The sequence below is a fragment of the Rhincodon typus genome, chromosome 12 (genome assembly GCF_021869965.1).
Source record: "Rhincodon typus isolate 14 chromosome 12, sRhiTyp1.1, whole genome shotgun sequence".
Taxonomy (NCBI): Eukaryota; Metazoa; Chordata; class Chondrichthyes; order Orectolobiformes; family Rhincodontidae; genus Rhincodon; species Rhincodon typus.
The window spans coordinates 32280666-32300106 of NC_063343.1; the positions used below are offsets into that span (position 1 = coordinate 32280666).

At 39.1% G+C, this 19441-nt stretch overlaps 1 protein-coding gene across 9 annotated transcripts in view; it reads right to left on the reverse strand.

The window, feature by feature from the left end:
* pdlim7 (PDZ and LIM domain 7) overlaps positions 1-18032 on the reverse strand; it is a 122800-nt gene extending 104768 nt beyond the window's left edge. For 2 of the 9 annotated variants that reach the window (XM_048603617.1, XM_048603614.1), the window contains exons 1-2: positions 17680-18016; positions 17406-17525 (exon numbers count right to left, since the gene is read on the reverse strand). In XM_048603617.1, coding sequence (XP_048459574.1) covers positions 17406-17501 — 96 coding nt within the window. In that variant the 5' untranslated portion in view covers positions 17502-17525; positions 17680-18016. Of the gene's footprint in view, positions 1-17405 lie in introns of all 9 variants that reach the window. The other 7 variants (XM_048603611.1, XM_048603615.1, XM_048603618.1 and 4 more) reach the window with 7 other exon arrangements.
* Positions 18033-19441: the final 1409 nt, after the last annotated feature.

The following is a 19441-nucleotide window of genomic DNA, read 5'->3' on the forward strand; positions in this document are numbered from 1 at the left end:
CAGATAATAATTTACTGTCCACTACTTAGTGAGAACAGTATCATGTATTAGTTAAAAATGATTCTTTAACAAATTGAGCTACAAGCCAACAAGAATGATACAATGCTGCTCACAAGGTAACTTAATATACTGAGCTAATATTCTGTAGTAAAATATACCAACTCAATCCAAAGTACATTACCGTTGTGCCAAAAATATTTCATCACTTTAAATGGCTCTCCAGTTTTGCCATACTCTTTCACAGTGTTAGATTGCCTTAATTACTGGGCTTGACTTCAACTCCCTGGTGGGGAATGCAGCAAACAGTATGCCTGCCCAGTAGTGATATCAGGCAAGTTCAACTGATTTAACAACTTGGCCTCAGTTGAATAACATTTGCCAACTCTGCAACCATAGCCATGAGGAGGTTGACACCAATCAACTACCCGACTGATAGAATTAGGTGGCTCAAGCCCACTGCTGGAGGCACAATTTGTACCAAGGACAATACTCATAGGTGACCGGAGAGCTACAGGAATTGCAGTCAATGAGGAAGCCCAATATTTTCTTCTCAGGCTTAGAGGGATACACCATCTGCACTTGACCGTCAAGTAAATCAAAACAAAATGTTAATATATACCTTGCTGGGCCTCTTCTGACCCTAGCTGCTGTACCCAGCACTTTTTTTCCCCGGCACGGAAACCACAAGCAGGCTGTTGCTCAGGACTGAAGTTGAAATAGCAGAGCAGAACCAGAGATAATTAAAACCTGAACAGCATAATTCAGAAGTGAACAATTTGGGCTAGGTGTCTTCGTCACATGAAGTTTAATATTAATTTAACAATTTCTGAGGAGAAAAGGGCAGAAAAAGACCCCTAATCCATTTTTACAGCCAGTACCTCATGTCCATCAGATAAAGAGCATTGAACTGAAACTTGTGTCCAAACAAGCTCAGAGTTTCTTTTAAAAAAAAACACACAAAAAACTTTACCCAATAATACGTTTCAAAATTTGAGTGGATCCACAAAGGTTTGCACTCAGACGGTATGGTTACTGAATTTTGTTTTGTTAAAATAAAATTTATTCACTTACCTTATTTGCTTTACTACAAGTAACAATACAAGTTATTATCGGATTTTTTATTACAGAACGTGGACAATTGTAATCCCAGGAAAGCCAGGAAACATTTTCACGAGAAAGCTCTACAAATAACTTTACTCTAATGTTATAAAAATAGAATTCTCACCTGAAAAAAAAATTTTCACAATTTTTTTTTCCAAGTAAATATCAGTAATATAAATATTCTGTAGATTAGGAAATTCTACTGCAATTGATCCAGATCATTGCATAGTCAATATTTGAGCAGTTTCAAATGAATCACATCAAATCATGCAAGAGCCACTGGGCTAAATTACATGATCCATGGCAAAGAAACAGTACGCACGGAAGAAAGATGTCCACAAAGGTGTGGGACAGTCTTTTCCTTTCCTCATAGCAGTTTTTAGTGTCAACCCAATTAGTTCTATTGCCATATGGGTTTGTCTAGGTTCTGGGCCATACTTTTAGTGAATACTTTAAAACAATATTTATTAATAGATTATACATGATAGTAAGGCTACAGAGCAGCACGATTTATGATGTGCAAGTTCCATTTCCCAATGGAATATGAGCACATGGTTACCGAGGTCCCAGCTTTATCACAGTTTACCTCAGTGTTTAACAAATAGAGGGCTTAGTCGAGTCTCTCTCTACAATCGGAGTGCATAGCAGTAATGATAAGATGATAAGTGTGAGGTCATCCATTTTGGTAGGAATAACAGCAAAATGGACTATGTTTTAAATGGTAAAAAATTGCAGCACGCTGCTGTGCAGAGGGACTTGGGTGTCCTTGTGCATGAATCGCTGAAGGTGAGATTGCAGGTGCAGCAGGTGATTAAAAAGGCAAATGGAATTTTGTCTACCATTGCTCGAGGGATGGAGTTTAAAAACAGGGAGGCTATGCTGCAGCTGTATAGGGTCCTGGTGAGGCCACACCTGGAGTACTGTGTGCAGTTTTGGTCTCCTTACTTGAGAAGGGATTTACTAGCACTGGAGGGGGTGCAGAGGAGATTCACTCAGTTGATTCCAGAGTTGAGAGGGTTGGATTATGAGGAGAGACTAAGTAGACTCATTAGAATTCAGAAGAATGAGGGGAGATCTGATAGAAACATAAGATTATGAAGGAAATAGATAAGGTGGAGGCAGGGAGGTTGTTTCCGCTAGCAGGTAAAACTAGGATTAAAGGGCATCGCCTCAAAACAAAGGGAAGCAGATGTAGGACTGAGGTCAGGAGGAACTTCTTCACCCATGTGAATCTGTGGAATTCCCTGCCCAGCAAAGCGGTTGAAGCTACCTCACTGAATTTTTTTAAGGCAAGGCTAGATAAATTTTTGAACAGTAAAGGAATTAAGGGCTATGGTGAGTGGGTGGGTAAGTGGAGCCGAGTCGCAAAGATCAGCCATGATCTTATTAAATGGCGGGGCAGGCTTGAGGGGCCAGATGGCCTACTCCTGCTCCTAGTTCTTACGTTCTTATGTTCTTATAACCAAAACTGCAGATGCTGGAATCAGAGTCAATACAGCGTGGAGCTGGAGGAACACAGCAGGTCAGGCTGCGTCAGAGGATCAGGAAAGTCAACGTTTCAGGTTTACAGCCTTCATCAGGGCTGGGAAAGGGTGTAAAACCAAAACATTGACTTTCCTGCTCCTTGGATGCAGCCTGACCTTCTGTGTTCCTCCAGCTCCACACTATTAAGCAATAAGAATACTGCCCATATTCTAACCAACAAACTAAGATATGAGCACTAAATTACTTCACTTTTACTTTAGCATATGAATAAATGATTGGATTAAGATAAAAAGCATAAGAGTACTGGTAAATAAAATTTTTAAAAAGTGTGAATTTTACTTAAGAAAAATCTTTTAAAATTCCACAAGTAAATTTAGCTTCTTGGGGCCAAAAAAATGTCTAGCAGCAATTATGAAGTTAGTGCATTATAAAAACCCAGATACAGCTCATTCAACATGGTGCAAATTTTAAGAAGGCTATACTTGCAGTGAGATTAACAATGTAAAACTAGAAGGCTTTAACAATTCACTGTGCACTTCGGGACAGTGCATCCTCTGAAATGGGCAAGAATATCTGTTGACATGTTTTCTATTTCCACATTTGCCGACTCCCAAAGTTGTTCCCAGTTTCAGTGAAGTAACAGTGGCCAGAGTTTCACTATCATCATCAGTGCAAAATCTAAGTCAGTGTGTTTACTCAATAGGAGAGAAACAAACAGATTTACACACTGCAATAGGTGATAATTTAATAGGGTGCACGACGGATGGTTTGTATTTGAATTTTACCCCAACTTCATCAAGTAAAATTGTTATCGTGTAGACCAAACGCTGAGCCATTGCAGAGTGGGCTAAGGTTGGCTGAATATTTGTAGTTTAAATGAAAAGGACATATAAAGTAAGCCAAAGAAGATGCAATTTGCTAAAGACAATTATGTTTGAATAAAAAAAAGTTTTCTTTATTCCCTCTGACTATAAGCAAGATTTCACAATAAGAACACAGGTATCAGTCTTAATGAAGTACAAAAATAGCTACCAAGTAAAATCAAGAATGTTACCATTTAAAACCTTGCCTAAAACAAGTTTGTTTCGTAACAATCATTTTAGCATTAAAACTTAAATGATGTACTTAGATAAATGCCTAAGTCTCAAACCAAAACGCAACAAAGAGAAACTATTTCAAATGTACGAAAGCTTAATTTAAAAGGGGCACATTTTAAATCATTATCTTTAAAAGGATGATGGAGGCATTAGGGCGGAAGTTTGTGCTCACTGCCTAGGCATCTGAAGATTGGCCACAAATGGCAGAGCGATTAAAATCAGGACTACTCAAGAGACCTAGATGATATCAGAGGGTTATGGGGCTGGAGGAGATTTCCGTAAACTGATGCCTCTCTATCATGTGTGCAAATTCCATGAGAGTCAAGTTATGACTTCAAAATGCCTTCAGCTTTGTTTATTTATCTTGTACAGATAACAGAGTTGCAGTTCCAAGTGAAGGGGAAAACGTCCTCATCCTTCAAAGGGCTGCTACAAACAATGGCATGTCAAATATGCAAATAGCCCTCCAGAACAAATCAGTTCCAGCTGGATTTCTGGAGTAATCCACCAAAATCACCATACGGTGGAGAATACCTGCTTAAAACAAAATCATTAAACCAGTCCAACCTAAATAAAGATTTCAGAAATCCTCAACTAGGAGACAATTTCGTTGCTGCATTGTGATCTAAAAACTGTTTCCTATGAAACAAATGCCCAACTGCCTTCCCAGCTCGAGCTGCTAATGTACAAATGATGTTTACCCAATATCCACATAAGCCATGCAAAAAAAGTCTACTCAATGGGACAATGCATTTTCAACACCAAGCAAATACATCCACTTATTATTTGAGACAACATCAGCGAATGATTATGAAAATGGGGAGGGGGAGGATAGAAAATAAAAGAATCTCAATATATCTATGGGGTACTTAATAAATCCACGACAATTACAACTAGCAAGATAACGTTTCCTACAACGAATGTCTATAGTTAGATGTAGGATTACCACTTGCAGTGTAGAAACAGGGTATTTTGCCCATAAAAACCACACCAACCCTCCAAAGAGCATCCCACCCAGACCCATCCCCCCAACCTTTTCCCTGTAACCTTGCGTTTCCTATGGCTACCCCTCAACCTACACATCCCTAAACACCATGAGCCATTTAGCATAGCCAATTCACTGAGCCTGCACATATTTGGACTGTGGGAGGAAACCTGAGCACCCAGTAGAAACGGGGAGAATGTGCAAACTCCACCCCTAGGGTGGAACTGAACCCAGCTCCCTGGTGCTGAGGCGCAGCAATGCTAACCACTGAGCCACCATGCCACCCATTCATTATACATTGAAGATTGATTTTATACATAAGGATTATGCTTTCTTTTTAAAAAAGTAAAATTTGATTACAAATTTCTGCAAGGAACATAGAACAATTTCCCCTTAATTCATCAATAATGTTTATCATAAAAGATGTGCGGTGGAATGTTCACACCTTTCAGTGTTCAGCTTCATTCATGATTCATCTGCATGAAGATCCCCCATGCCAGGTCAGCAAGTAGCATGTGACATTTGCACCATAGATTAAACAAGCAAAATCCAACCTATTTCCATTGATCCCCAACACTGGGACTATTGCCGACTTCCCCCACATCAACATTTTGTGCTCAGCACTGACCAGTTGCTTAAAACATCCAGTCCTTTCAACAGCATGCTGGAAAGGCCAAGAGAACGGATGGATACTTTGTGGTCACACTTGTGGGGATTATTGATGTCAAAAAATTTTTTGTCCAACATGTAGTTATTTACATTGGCTATTCTGTAAGTATCACACATCAGTAATTAGACGAGCAGCCTGGAAGTAACACACAGTCAGAGGCAGGTCAATGACTCTCTATGATCCACACAACTCCAGTCAGTACCAAAGTGGAATAAATTACCACTTGCATAGTGGACATAGCTGTAACCTTCTAACCCTAATGCAGGCGGTCAACATCATGCTGGATAAAGTAACTGACTCAATCAGTATCCCAATTATTGATTCATTATCCTCTTCCACCTTCTCAGATCCAAGTTTATGCAACCAATGTATTATCAAAGAACCTACTGAAAGGAATGCAAACATAGTATTGTATAGAATTAATAACTCACTAGGAACATTATATATATGGTGCCAGAGAACTGCTGGACAGCAAACATATTCCCTATGTTTAAGAAAAAAAAAGCATGATCAGGAAATTATAGTGCAGTCAGCTTAACATTAGTGGTGGAAAAGAAAGTAATGGAGTCCTTGCTCAAAGAAAAGAATTGAGGAAAACCTAGAAACGAGAAATTTGACGAGTAGTCAGCGTCAATTTCAAAGGAGACATCTTGGTTAACGAATCCTGAATATTTTGAGGTGGTAACAAAGTAGACATGGCAAGTTATCTTCAGACATAATTTAATGGATGGGAAAGTAGCCTCAAGACAGAATGCAGTGTACGAGAATGAAGTTATTCAGGCTAGCAGCAGTGTGGCAAAAAGCTGGCCAGTGATCTACCACAAGATTCAGTACTGGGGGCCACTGTTGCTCAAATTTATATTAACACACCCAAGTCTTCCAGATGGTTTTTGCAGCAGCACAGACAGAAGTTGTATGTGGAGATGTCCAAAATATAGTTAATTCCATGGGAATTGCACAGGAAGTTGAAATTTCCCATGAACAATTACTAAACAGTGTTCTAAAAACATCCTTAACTGTGAACTGGAGTCCAAGATTTCTGACAGTTCTGGCTCACTTATCCAAGTAGCTCACCAAGATAGGGAAAAGGGATTAAAAGCTGTTCCAACTCAGCCTAACTGTGAAACTGTCCCCTTACCACTCCCAAATCAGATTCTGGACCTTAACTACACTGTATCAAATGGAAATGCTCCTGGCCTTGAATTTCACGCAGACGACTGCTCTAACCAGTAAGAGATTATGTACGTTTATGTCCAATCAGTATCAAAATTAGGGGTTCTCACCCGGATCGGAAGGTCTGGGCCACAGTGTCCAAATTTTCAGACAACAGCAAATTGGGAGAGGCAGGTCATCAATACTGAGGAGGATGGGAACAATTTAGAAAATGAATGAAATTAATAAACTTGGAGAATGAATAAATAATTGGCCATTGCATTTAAACATCAATAAATCCAGGGCAGTACATATCATGAGGAAAAAGAGTACAGGTAAATTACTTGGAAGGTGCAAGTCTAGGTGTAACAAAGGGAGCTCAGAATATCAATGCACCAATCCCTAAACGTTGCTCCGCAGGTCTGAAAGACCGTAAGAAAGCAAAATAAACACTCACTCAGTTTTATTTCCAGATGAATGGAATTGAAAGTAATATGAAAACTCTATCTATGAAGCCAGAACACACAGGGCACAGCATGCAATTCTGGTTACACGTTATAATAGCAAGATTACAAGGCACTGAAGAACTGAAAGACTGGGTTCTCTTTGCTCTTTTTTTTGTCTTGAAGAGAAATCTTAAAAACAGTTTGTCAAGTTCTGACAGGTTATGATCATGTGAATAAAAGAGAATGGGCAGAATTTTTCACTACCTTTATTGTCATATGTGGTGGTGACAAAAATCGGGAAAATTACACATGGAGAAAGAAAGAAAAATGGCCCTTATTTGGCCCTGACGGTTTAAATGGAGAGTGAGGAGTTTTGATGACGAGAGGCAAGTATTTTATTTCCATGCTTCACCATCACCCTGCATGCACCATGGACAATGTCCTCTCCCACTCTTTGACCACACAAGTTGGCATTCTCAAGCCACCAGACTGTTCTCAGACCAACACACACCACTTCAACCTTTCAGGAATTCAATTTGGAGCTCACAGACACTTGGACTGGCAAGATGCTGACACACGTGGATACATACATCTTAAGCATCTACACAGGATGCATTTTATGGCTCTGAGCTCACTTTCTGCTGACCGAGTCTGCCAACCTCAGGTACTTGTATTGCTTTTTAGTACATAGCATCTTTGTCCATAACTCAAAGCCTGCCAGATTTTTTGGTTTGCATTGCTGTTTAGAGCAGGCAGAGGCAGGCAGCCTGTCACTATCCAAAGCACCATAACAGACAAGGAGTGGTCATGTTGCTGTATGGCACCATACTACCATTGATACCACACCTGTAGCATGTGTCAGTATTTTAAATGGAAACATACTGCATCTGCCTCACCGAAATGGCCATATCTGAAAGTCACAGGGGACCAGTCCTGAGTGCTGCAAATGGTCAATCAGGAGACACACTACTACAGTCAAGAGACTCATCCAGTCTCGGTCTAGGGGTTGGCATCAGTCAGCTGCTTGGTCCTATTGAGTCCGGGGTCAGTATCCTTGCAGTCCAGAGATTGTACCAGAGTCAATCTCGTAGGTCAAATTTAACTAGTGTGGGATCACAGGTACATCAGTCAAACATCAGTCCATGACCTGGGCTTTGCTCACCTAGTGTTTTCCTGTCAAGTTAATCCAGAGGATGTAGGTCATTGTCAGTCTGGGATTTGGGGTATTGATGGTCATGGACAGTCTTGGGAAAATGGGAAACTCTTGGGTGGGGATTTATTAGACAGGCTCGCTGAGGGAACATGGTGAAAGGGGAAATTCAAGAGAGAACTGAGAGATCCGAGTGTAGGAGAGGTCAGAAAGATACTGGTGTGGGCAACACGATTCACAATCATTTCAGCCTCAATGGAGGCAAATATATGACCAAAAGGAGCATAGCAATTCACAAAGCAATGGGCTCAGGGAATAAACAACAAACATTAACAGCAAGATATAAAAAGTGACTGAATCAAGATTTCAGGTGGAGCAGGAGTGGGGAAAGCTAAAAAATGGTCACAAACGTGGAATGAGGAACACAGGGACAGAGATGAAACTTAGCCACCCTCTCAGCAATTTCAACATAAGGAAACAAACTGCATGCAGATGGAGTAGAATAGTTACTGCTTCACTCTTCAGAGATGGAGTACAACGACTGAAACTGTACGAATCATGAATCAGTCAACTTATAGCATTCAATTATTTTTAAACTGCAGAGACAAAAAAGGAGAGCTCCTTCCTTTCCAGAGGACCAATGGCTTCTGACCAATTATTTACACCCACAAGCTGGCCACCAGGTAGCTGAATAATTATACAGTTGGTGATAGGCAGAAGGCCTTTGTCATCAATAACTGTCTCTACTCCACCGATCAACCAGCTAAATCTTGCTCTGTGTGTACCTCCCTGGCTCCAGTTCTTCTAATAGTAACCTCGCCCACTACTTGAACAAACAGCACTTTAATAAGCATCAGTAACCTGTTTTTAAAGTGCCACGATTCTTTTCCACAAACCTTGGTTTAGAAGCCCGTCTTTTCTATCACTTAAGTCACATATCAGAAATACGGAAAAGTAAAAATTATTGTCTTTTATATACTGAAACTATCTATACATTTTTGTTAACTGCATGTAACATTATGGTCTAACCAACCTCTTATTTTTCATCCTCCATAAAGTGGAGCTTAGCCAAATATCTCTACCTATAACTCAACCACACATCATATCCTATTTCTCTCATTACCCCTGCATTTAACGTCTCAGTGTTAAACTCCAATCACAGCCTTATCTTTTCCTCTCTTTGTAAGCTAATTCAACCTTAATGGCCAAGCATTAGGTCACCAGCTTCAGTATTTTCTTGTATGGTACTGTCATGTTTGATCAATAACGTTCTCAAAAAGCACCTTGCCACAGAGTTTGATATTCAAGTTTTTATATAAATGCAAATTATTGTTGGTATTGCCATAGATGTACATGTTCTGTTTTAAATAAATATTGGCTGGATCACTCCATATTATTGATGCAATGTAATGAATTAAAGGTGACCTGTGAAATGTTTAGTTACAGCTCTTAAGGTGAGAAGCAGCCAGCATTAAATAGCTTCTCAAAAAACACAATTTTTTTTTGCATTTGTAACATAGGTGACATCTGGTCCAAATATGTTATCAAATTTCCTGTACCACTGCTTACGAAGTTGGAGGATGCACATTTTAGGATAGAACGTTATATTGTGTTAAGTTCAATATTGTGCATTCTGTTGAACTGTAGAACGCCAATGTTAAAAACTCCCAAAGAGAGATCGCTTCATGGAGATGGTTAGAAAGACAGGTTTATTCCATTTACAGCATTATGCCTCTCCAGGACAGCAGAGGTTCTTGGTGGGTGGGGGAAGACAGCAGATAACACAGTCTTCAATCAAGAAAGGATGCAAGAACAGAATACCACTCGGGTCAGTTAGTTAACTGTTAGTCACAGAGAATAAATTAGAATCTACAACTTAAGTTTTTTGTGCGATTATTTCACAAGATAAGAGTACAGCCAGGCCAGCATTTATAACAAATTGCTTTCTGACCCAGGTGACAGTGAAAGAATGGTGATATCGATCAAAATTAGGATGGTGTATGGCTTGAAGGGGAACTTGCAGCTGGTGATGCTCCACTGCATCAGGTGGCCGTAATTTGATAATGTGAAAAGGTGCTGTTTGAAGATCCTTGGTCAGTTGCTGCAGTGTACCTTACATACGGTACTGTTACCACTCGTAATGATGGAGGGAGTGAAAGTTTAAAGATAGTACATGGGGTACCAAACAAGCGGCTTTGTCCTCGCTGGACAATTGTGAACATTGAGGAATTTGGCTCTTAAAAATCAATAACTGACAGCATGGATGCATGAATAACAAGTTATATTTTAAAATTTTAAGAACTTCTGACGAGATGAAGAATGGAGAGATAAAGAACATGTAGCAGTGTAAATAGAAAGTTGGTTAACAGTTATAAAGTGAAACTTGGGACAAATTATGGTGCAAGAATTGGCGAAGGAACGAGGTAGTATTTCTGCCAGTTACACAGACTTGTTGTGAACTCTATAAACGATTTGCACTCCAACACAGGGAGCACAACCTCTATTTTATGGCTTGACAAAATTTAAGGGATTAACAGAAACTGAAATACTTCAGGAAGGCATAAGCTAACAGACAGTTAAGTCTTACACAGGTGTAAGGTAATTCGTAGTCAACAGTAAAGAATTGACTTTCACGCAAGCAACATTTTTGCAAAATTCAAATCCACCTGCTCCCATTGTCTCTCAAAGACTTTTCCCACCAAACCCACCCCCAAAAATAGCTCAAACTGAACCAAAAGTAAATTATGAAAAACTATCAGTAAGTCATTTCTGAGCATTCAAATTTAAAAAAAAACAAAAAGCCCTATATACGAATTTATAGCTTTTCAGTTGATACAGCATACACTAAATGTGCATTAAAACCATAAAAATCACCTATAAAACCACTTAACTTTCCATTCAACAAACAGATTGTGACAACAAAAGTTTCATTTTCGTCAGCAATCACTAGCCATATCATTTAACAAAAATCGCCTCCTGTGCCATCACATGCACTGAATATGCCACATTTCTTGAATGATCTGATAACAAGCTTCAATCAGATTTCATCTCAGGTCTCTACAACCCACTCTCATAGGACTGCTGATATTAGAACTCATGACCTCTCTTGATAAATGTCTGTTCTTATGCAGTCCTCCAATCATTTCAAATTTTTGTCATGGTATCCTTGAAAGGTTTGTTCATCCACTGGATGTTTCTCTAAATAAAGCCATTTAGAGAATCCGACTGTAATACCCATGTTTTACAATCTAATGGCAGTATAAATGTCGTTGTCAAGGTGTAATATGAACATGTTCCAGATGAAAGAGCTTTTTGTGATGTAATCCTTCTGGTAGGCAGCTCCAAAAACCTTTGTCAGCCATAGTTTCAAGCTACCTCATCCATCTACCCTTTCATCATGGACATAAAAATAACTAATCCTTTTAGGAAATTACTTTGCGACTGTTTTGATTTTAAGCTCACCATTAATTTAAATCTTTACATTGACAGGCATACATGACAGAACCACAAACCACCTAAAATTTTCCATAGCCAGTTGTCTTCACTATTTTCTCCACAATTTTGCTTACTGTTTGACTGGTTGGCATATCATAATTTACGGCGTTCTGTAGCAGCACAAAATGGTCTCTCTTCATAGACTTCATACAGCATCTAAGGCTGGATTTGCAGATTTCAAAGCCTAATGTTCTTGCTTGTTCAGGACAAAGATTCAGACAGTGAGCTGAGAGTTCCCTGTTGTGATTTTCAGATATATCTTGCAACTTTGATGTTCAATGGTGGCCACAAGCTAAGCTTACCACTATGCATTTGTTAGACAGTTACACTATGTAAAGGCTGACCACCCCCATCCTCTCTCTTAACATCCACCTTTAATTTTCTAGCTGCGGCATAATTGAAATTTCAAACTCAACAATTTAATGACTCAAGTTGGAAGATGGGTGTGTTTCCAGCATTCCTTATTGATACCATGTTGTCACATTAGGCAGTGTGATTGTTGGAAAATGAGACAGTGAAGGCCTTGACAGCACATTTTGATTTGTGAAAACATGGTGGCGCTGAACAGCCAACTTCCATGATTCCACCAGGGACCACTGTACTTTAACATGAGCAAGTGGTCAGTACAAAGAGGTTCAATGTATTTTTCCCCCCTAAATGTCAGGGGTCAACCTGTACACGGGGAAATCGAGAAAGGAATGATTTCTTGAACAAAGGTCAAGCATTGGTTTTACAAGAGAGAAACTATTATTTGAACATATACAGTAGTTGGCAGAATAGGCAGATAGTGGTTGACACAATTTAACATCGATAATGTCAAGGAATCTCTCTAAACAATCAACAAGCAGGTCTGAGACATCAACAAGAGGATGAGAAGGATTCCATACGCCAATGCTGAATAAGCTCTGCTAACATGGTTCAATGCAGCTTGACAAAGAACATTCCCATCTCTGGTTCAATCCTGCTGGAAAGGAGAAATGCCCTGGCAAAGAAGCAGGCATACAACCCCACTGTTCGGGAGGCCTCGTTCATGATGAGAGTCTGAAGGCTAGTGGCAGAAGCCAAAAATTACCAACTGTATCTCCTGTTCAAATGGATTCTGCATGTGAAAGACACACGGCATGGAGGAGCAGACAGACAGCAATTAACCTGATGATAAAGACCATTACTCAGTTGTGCAATACCTGTAGGGAAACTTATGCTGTGGCAGACCACACCGTACAGTGTGTAACTGACAGGTGAGGCTATAGTAGATACAGTAAGCTCTTCAAAAAGGACCCTGATGACCTTCAAGAGTTGATTAAATGCCTACAGACTCAGCCACCTGTTCCCCTAATTCAATGTGGAAAGGCCATAAACATGGTCCAGGAACTCACATGCAGCATGAATAGACGAAAAATTATTTGACTGCATTGACGGTATGGCAGAAGGCATTAAATACAAATCAAAGACATCACGTTAAGCAAATTACTGTACTTTTCCAGTGGCAAATCCCAACAGTTCATGCCTCCTACAGCACAATGTCAGGCCATTGTAATGTGTGAACCAAATTGAAAAATGAATGGCCCCCCCACCCCCACATAGTACATCACTATTTTCATCTGTTGTATTTGAAAGAGCAAATGGGGTTACACAGGAGCTCCCTTGGCCATCTTGAAGCTCCAGCTAATACTGGTTTGACGGCTGATCCTTTGTAATTTAACTTATCACAGTTTTCCTGTACAGTTTCTAAATCTTGGCATTATCCTGGTAAATCTACGATTATCAAGGCTGACATGAGAGGTTAACTTTCTCCGCCTCAAGGAAAATAAATTGTAACAGGAGATGTAATCAAGACTTTATTTAAACTGTGAAGGTTCTGATATTTCGAATAGGGTAAAACTATATCTTTTAGTTGGGAAAGCAGTGACAAGCAGTCAGTCAGTCATCAGCTAATGCCAGTACTATAAGAGTGAGGAAAGGGATTAGGAGAAATGTCATTAGAGTTGTTGAAATGATTTACCATAGGGAATGGCCGTGCCAGAGACCACTGTACCTTCTATTATTTATGCTCTTTAACAGCAAAAGATGTAGGATTATGCATGGGAACAACATGTGGGATTCATTTTGGATTGCTTTGGCAAAGAACCAGTGGAGGCACTCGGCCAAATGGCCTCCTTCTGTGCTGTACACTTCTATGGTTTTCATCAAGTGTAACACGAATTAACTTGATAAATGAGATTACCTATGTTAGGATTTTCTTTGTTTTCCTCTTAAACTCTCCATTAAAAAATCTACTTAATTATGTTGGCATCTTGTGAACTGGACTATAAACATGGATAAACAAGTTGGACTGACTTAATGTTTTGATGGAAGCTTTAAGGGCAGTTGGTGCCTACTGTCTATGCATTTATTCTTTTCCTCAGTCTTGGTTCACTCAAGTGTAGTCAATTATGTCGATTAATATGGTTTCACTTGTTGAAATGGATTTGAATCAGCAAGTCAAACCCAGGGAGGAGCTGGGTCATCAAATATTATACAGTGCTTGTCTGGAATATCTCACTTTAATACTCGGGGTGATTCAATTTGTCCAGAGGCACTGTGTATATTGGAGCAAGGCCAAAATATCTAACAGCTGAAGTCACAATCTATGCTAGCATATTCTTTTGAATTGTAGGGATTATTGTTACTCTCAAGAAGTTAATTCCTCAAAGCAAGAGGCAGGGCCTTTTTTTAAAAAAAAGTCTTTCAATGAACAATCTTCTAATTGAAGATCCCTATGACAAGTTACCTTGCTTTCCAACTTTCAGGTCTGCAGGATAAAACTTACTTGGAGAAATCTACAGTCTAATTTCGCAAAACTTCTCTCCGTGCAGATGTTAAAAATGTCATTAAACTTTGACTAACCAACTTATAAATTAAAGGCATGACAAGCTATCATCATATATAATAAAAATTAAACTTAAATTACAGCAAATATGGAGTCAAATATTAAATTACCAACTTCAAATGTAATGGAGTTCTCTAAAATTCCTTAATGGTTTTTTTTTAAAATATGATCTTTGTTGCAATTGGTAGTGAAAAAAAAACAAACATTCACACAGCTAAAAAATTCCAGAAGGTTCCTGGAATGCTTAACTCTGTCTCACTTCACAGAAGCTGTGTGTCCAGCTGAGCATTTCCAGCATTGTTTCCATTTTGGATTTCCAGCATCTTCAAAATTTAATTTTTGATTTTAACTCAACTAATGGTTTAAATTTTCAATTTAAAAATTGATGTATTGGATCTCCAAGCTCAATTTTTGCTTTTAAAATCCACACTGGAGCATTTGGTGGCCCAAAGAAATAAGGTTATCCAATGTTCCCACATTTTTAATACAAATCACCACATAATTGTGTTTAAAACATGTTCTCAAATACCAAAACTAAATAACATGAAGCTTATTTCAAAATTAAGAGACGAAAATTATTCATACATATTTCAGTTCTCGTCTGTAAAGTCTTAGAGACATATTTGACAATATTGCACTAGATACATTTTTATTTTCATTGTTGTCTTCATAGTAGTTTTTTGTTTAATTATATACATCTGAGGGATCCGAATGCATTAGGAAACATGGATCAACCAGCAAAAAAACCGCAGCCAAGAACAAACATCACTTCACAGTAAGAAATTCCAATAGCCAAAATTTTGTGCATCAAGTTGATTTGTTCAACAGATTTCACACTCTTTCTCTCCGCCTCACATTCTAAGCCCCAACTTTGCCTATGGTTTGCTAAGACTATGGCTACTTGAACTTTACATTCCGTTCTACTGCATCAGCAAAATTCTGGAAACATTCAAATGTATTCATTACTTTACTCAGCTCATATATATATATATATAAAATATAATTATATATAGTTTTAAAGAAAGTCTATTTAATTGGGTGGAACATGATAGAGGATCTGAGGCGAGGCAATGTGGCAAGACAAGGAGGGTTGTGTGAGGAAATCAGCGAGTTGAAGCAAATGGAGAGTTTTGTGCAGGGGGAGCTGAGGTGACCAGGGGATAACGACGGTTTAAATAATACCTTTAATGTAATATCATGTCAAGGAGCAAGCACAAAACCAAGTATGAAGGGCTCATTGTGCAGTGGTCAAAAAGTCCTTGTACAAGTCCCATCTGCTCCAGACATGCATCATAGCAAGTTAATTAAAAACTTTTTAAAGTATAACATCAAGTCAAATAAGGGGATAGTAGTGGCCAAAAGTTAGATCAAGGAAATAGGTGTTAAAAGCGTATTTCAAAAGGTCCCTGGCAGCTAAGAGGGGACGAGAAAAAGTAGGGGGGGGAAATGCGCTGCAGGGCCGAGGATTGTGGCATGGACGGTGTTTTCTGTACAAGTTGTAGACAGTCTGGAATTTGCTTTTAGCTTGCAGTATTTAAAACAATCTACAGAACACTGCTGTTCTAACAGTCCAATGTCTGGTTGTAGAATACAATTGTAAAATACTTTCTTGACTGGAAAATTTACAGTCTTTAATTAAAACAAAATCCCAGAGCTTAAAACATGGTGATAAAATGAATGATGACAACAATCAAAACACTGATGCCAAATACACCTTAAAGTAAACTAAGCTATGCAAAAGAAAGCACATAAAATAAGAGCAAGTACAAATATGGATGCAGCATTAACGTGCAACCTCAATAAACCCTTTCAATAATGCAAGTTCTGAGACCTATATGGAGTTGTTATCCTTCTTCTCAATGCTGAAACTCTTGCCCATATCTGGTCATGAGAAAAGAATCTTCCTTGCTCTTGGAAGATTGAGGATAGATCGCAAGAGAACTTTAGTCATAACAGAACTTCTTTAAACACTGCAGTAAAATTATTCCAAAACAAATTTTAAATCGTAATAAATTATGGCAAATAAATGCATTCTTGCAAAAGATTCTGCAGCAATAATCCTTTTAAAATCAGATTTATTCAAAAGAAAATCATCTAGCTTATCTGAAGGTAACAAAGAATTGAAACATTTATTCGAAGATAGCATGCCTCAATTTAGAACTACAGTATTAAAGTTATGACTGGGTTTAGAATCAAATTATGTTGCGAGACAACATTATAAGCAATGATCAGAACGCGTTTAAAAAATAGCTGTCGAAACTTTTGCATTCGAATGTAAGATATTTGGTATTGGACCTAAATAAAAGACTATGAGAGGTGATAGTGACCTCATCTGGTCCGTTCGAAGAAGAGATTGCTGGTAGTCTACTCAGAGGGGTCAGATGAATTTACACTGCTCGTTCTCAGTGTAGTTGGAAGCTTCAGCCTTTCAGTAATCCCTTCACATTCCTGATATGCAAGAATCACGCTGGAATGCTTTCAATACTGCGATTTTAAAGATACCATTTTGTATCACACGACCACCCTGTGTTGCATTAACACGTTACTCTGGGTTCCTTCGAAGTCAGGAATTGTTGGCTCTCGAACACAAAACGCCAGCGAGTTAATTTCACGGTCTTTGCAACTAAAAGACATGAAGCCGCGTGCAGCCACCAGCTGAAAAGCTGCAGCACCCCTCTAACGCCCTACCTCCCTTCGCTTCGGAACACGAAGCGCACACTTACATTACAGGGTGCGTTTTAAACTTGGTGCCCGAATGATTATACCGGGGGTTCAAAAAGCATGAAGTGAGACTGCATGGCTAGTAGGGGGTTACTCAACTTGCTTAGTCTTAAAATAATGTAACAAACCCTTCTTTGACTTTACCACTTCACAAAACAACAGGTAACAAGTAGAGAGAGAGAGGAAAAAAAAAAGAAAAGGATATATCTGACCAGCCTGGTCACCCTCGCTCACCCTAGACATGGTTAAAGGCTTGTTGAAGTCCTTTCCTCCCTGTAGTCTAAAACCCCACGGAGCCGGTCCTTCCAGGGTCACTTTGTACAACTCCATCGTCAGTGGAGAGGTTGCTGTTTGCTGAAAAAAAAAACAACGGCTCTCTATTTTGTTTGTTTGTCTAAAGACCGAATCAGAAAACTTTTTTGGGGGGTGGAATTAGGAAACAAATGAGCGCAGTCCCAGAACTGAAGGAGAAAGAGGGAGGTAGATCCGCGGCGATACAGCCACTCACTTTATCCTACAGAGAATGACAGCTCCGAGCTTCCAGACTATATAAGGCGTGTAAAACTACACCAACACTTTCAGCACTTTTTTATGACTCACGCCAGGGAATTCAAACGCCACACAACACGTCACTCTGCCATTTCCCGTCCAATCTTAAGACTTTCAAGCCAGAGACTTTTTTTTTAAAAAAAGAACACAGTGCAATACTTTTAATTGAAGTCACTTGATGTTGCCTGGCGATTACTGGAGTTTACTCCCGCAGTATTTACGGTAAAACTTAAAAAGTTTACATCTTAAAAGAGTCAAACACTGATGGAAATCAGTTGTGTGTTAGATGTGCCGATGTCTTAATCCTTAATCAAGTGTTCCCTGATCCCCACTTTTGATCAGAGGGGGAATAATGTGGTGAGAAGTGTTCCCGTGGTTTAAAAAAAGGCAAGGAGTTCGTGATACAACATGGCCCATTATCAGGCCAGAATTACATCATAGGAAATGCCAGGAACAGGGCGCACCTCAAATTTGCCAGGCGATGCCTCCAGGGCAACATGCAGTAGCTTCTTTGTTTCTCTTGCTAAATGACCGCTGATTGCTCTTGTGTCAAAACACTGCAACTTTCTGGTTAACACCGAACTTCACTTACTCCTGCAAAATAAAACAATTTCTTGATTCTTCCGACCAAACAAACGTCACGCCCAGCAGTCTGGCTCTAAACCTTGGAGTCAAAAACATGACTTGGGTGTGTCTGATAACATAGACGGCGACACACGTTACAAAGAGTTTATGATTCAGATGAAGAAGCAGAATTAAATCTCATCCCAAGGAAATTAAGAGAAAATGTATTTTACACAAAGTATAGCAAGTAATAAAGTAATGAGCATTTAAAAAATCATTAAAATGAATGTTAGCCAGGAGAGCGGGTGGAATGGAATTAATAATTCTGTTCAAAAGCTACGCTGGTATTTTTTCGTTTTTGCGCCACTCTGAACCTACAAGTTTACAGGAAGAAAGCCACGCTTCTATCTGTTGTGGATGGTTACCCAATTAAAAATCAGCATGCAATCAGATTAAACTCCCCCACCAGCGACCTCAGCTAAAATTTAGTCTGACTGTCCAATACAGTATTGAGGGAGTACTGCACTGCCTTCAAGATGAAATTTCAAACCAAGGTCTCAGGGCGAATTAAACAATCCAGGGCATTATTTTGAAGAACAAGGGAGTTCACTTCAATGTTCTTGTCAAAATTTGTCCCTCAACCACACCATTTAAAATATCATCTGGTCCTTATCCTATTACCACTGTGACGTTTACTGTGTATAATATAACTGCTGTGTTTAGAATCCCAAAGCGAGGACACTTGAATAAATCTTTATATGACACTAATTGGTCGCAGTTGTAGTTTATCACATACAGGTTATGAAGGCTTGGTGCAGAAGAAAAAACTTACAAATATAATTCTGAAGACAAAAGACTTCAGCTATGTTGATAGATTACAAAAGTTCATCGCTCTAGATTATTGTCTTAAATATTTCCCCAATCACATCATTAGAACAGGTGGAGCTTGAACCCAGGTCTCCTGACTCAGGTTGGGGACAGTACCATTGCACCTTAAGAACCCATACAGTTGCTATTTTAAACTCTTTTAAACCACCCCAAAACTTCCAACTGAAAACACATAGTACTCAGTTTGTCAAAGACATTTTGCACTGTTGTACTATTGTGACTGGGATTGCATTGACTTTGAAGTTTTAGGACAAATTTCTGAACATCTC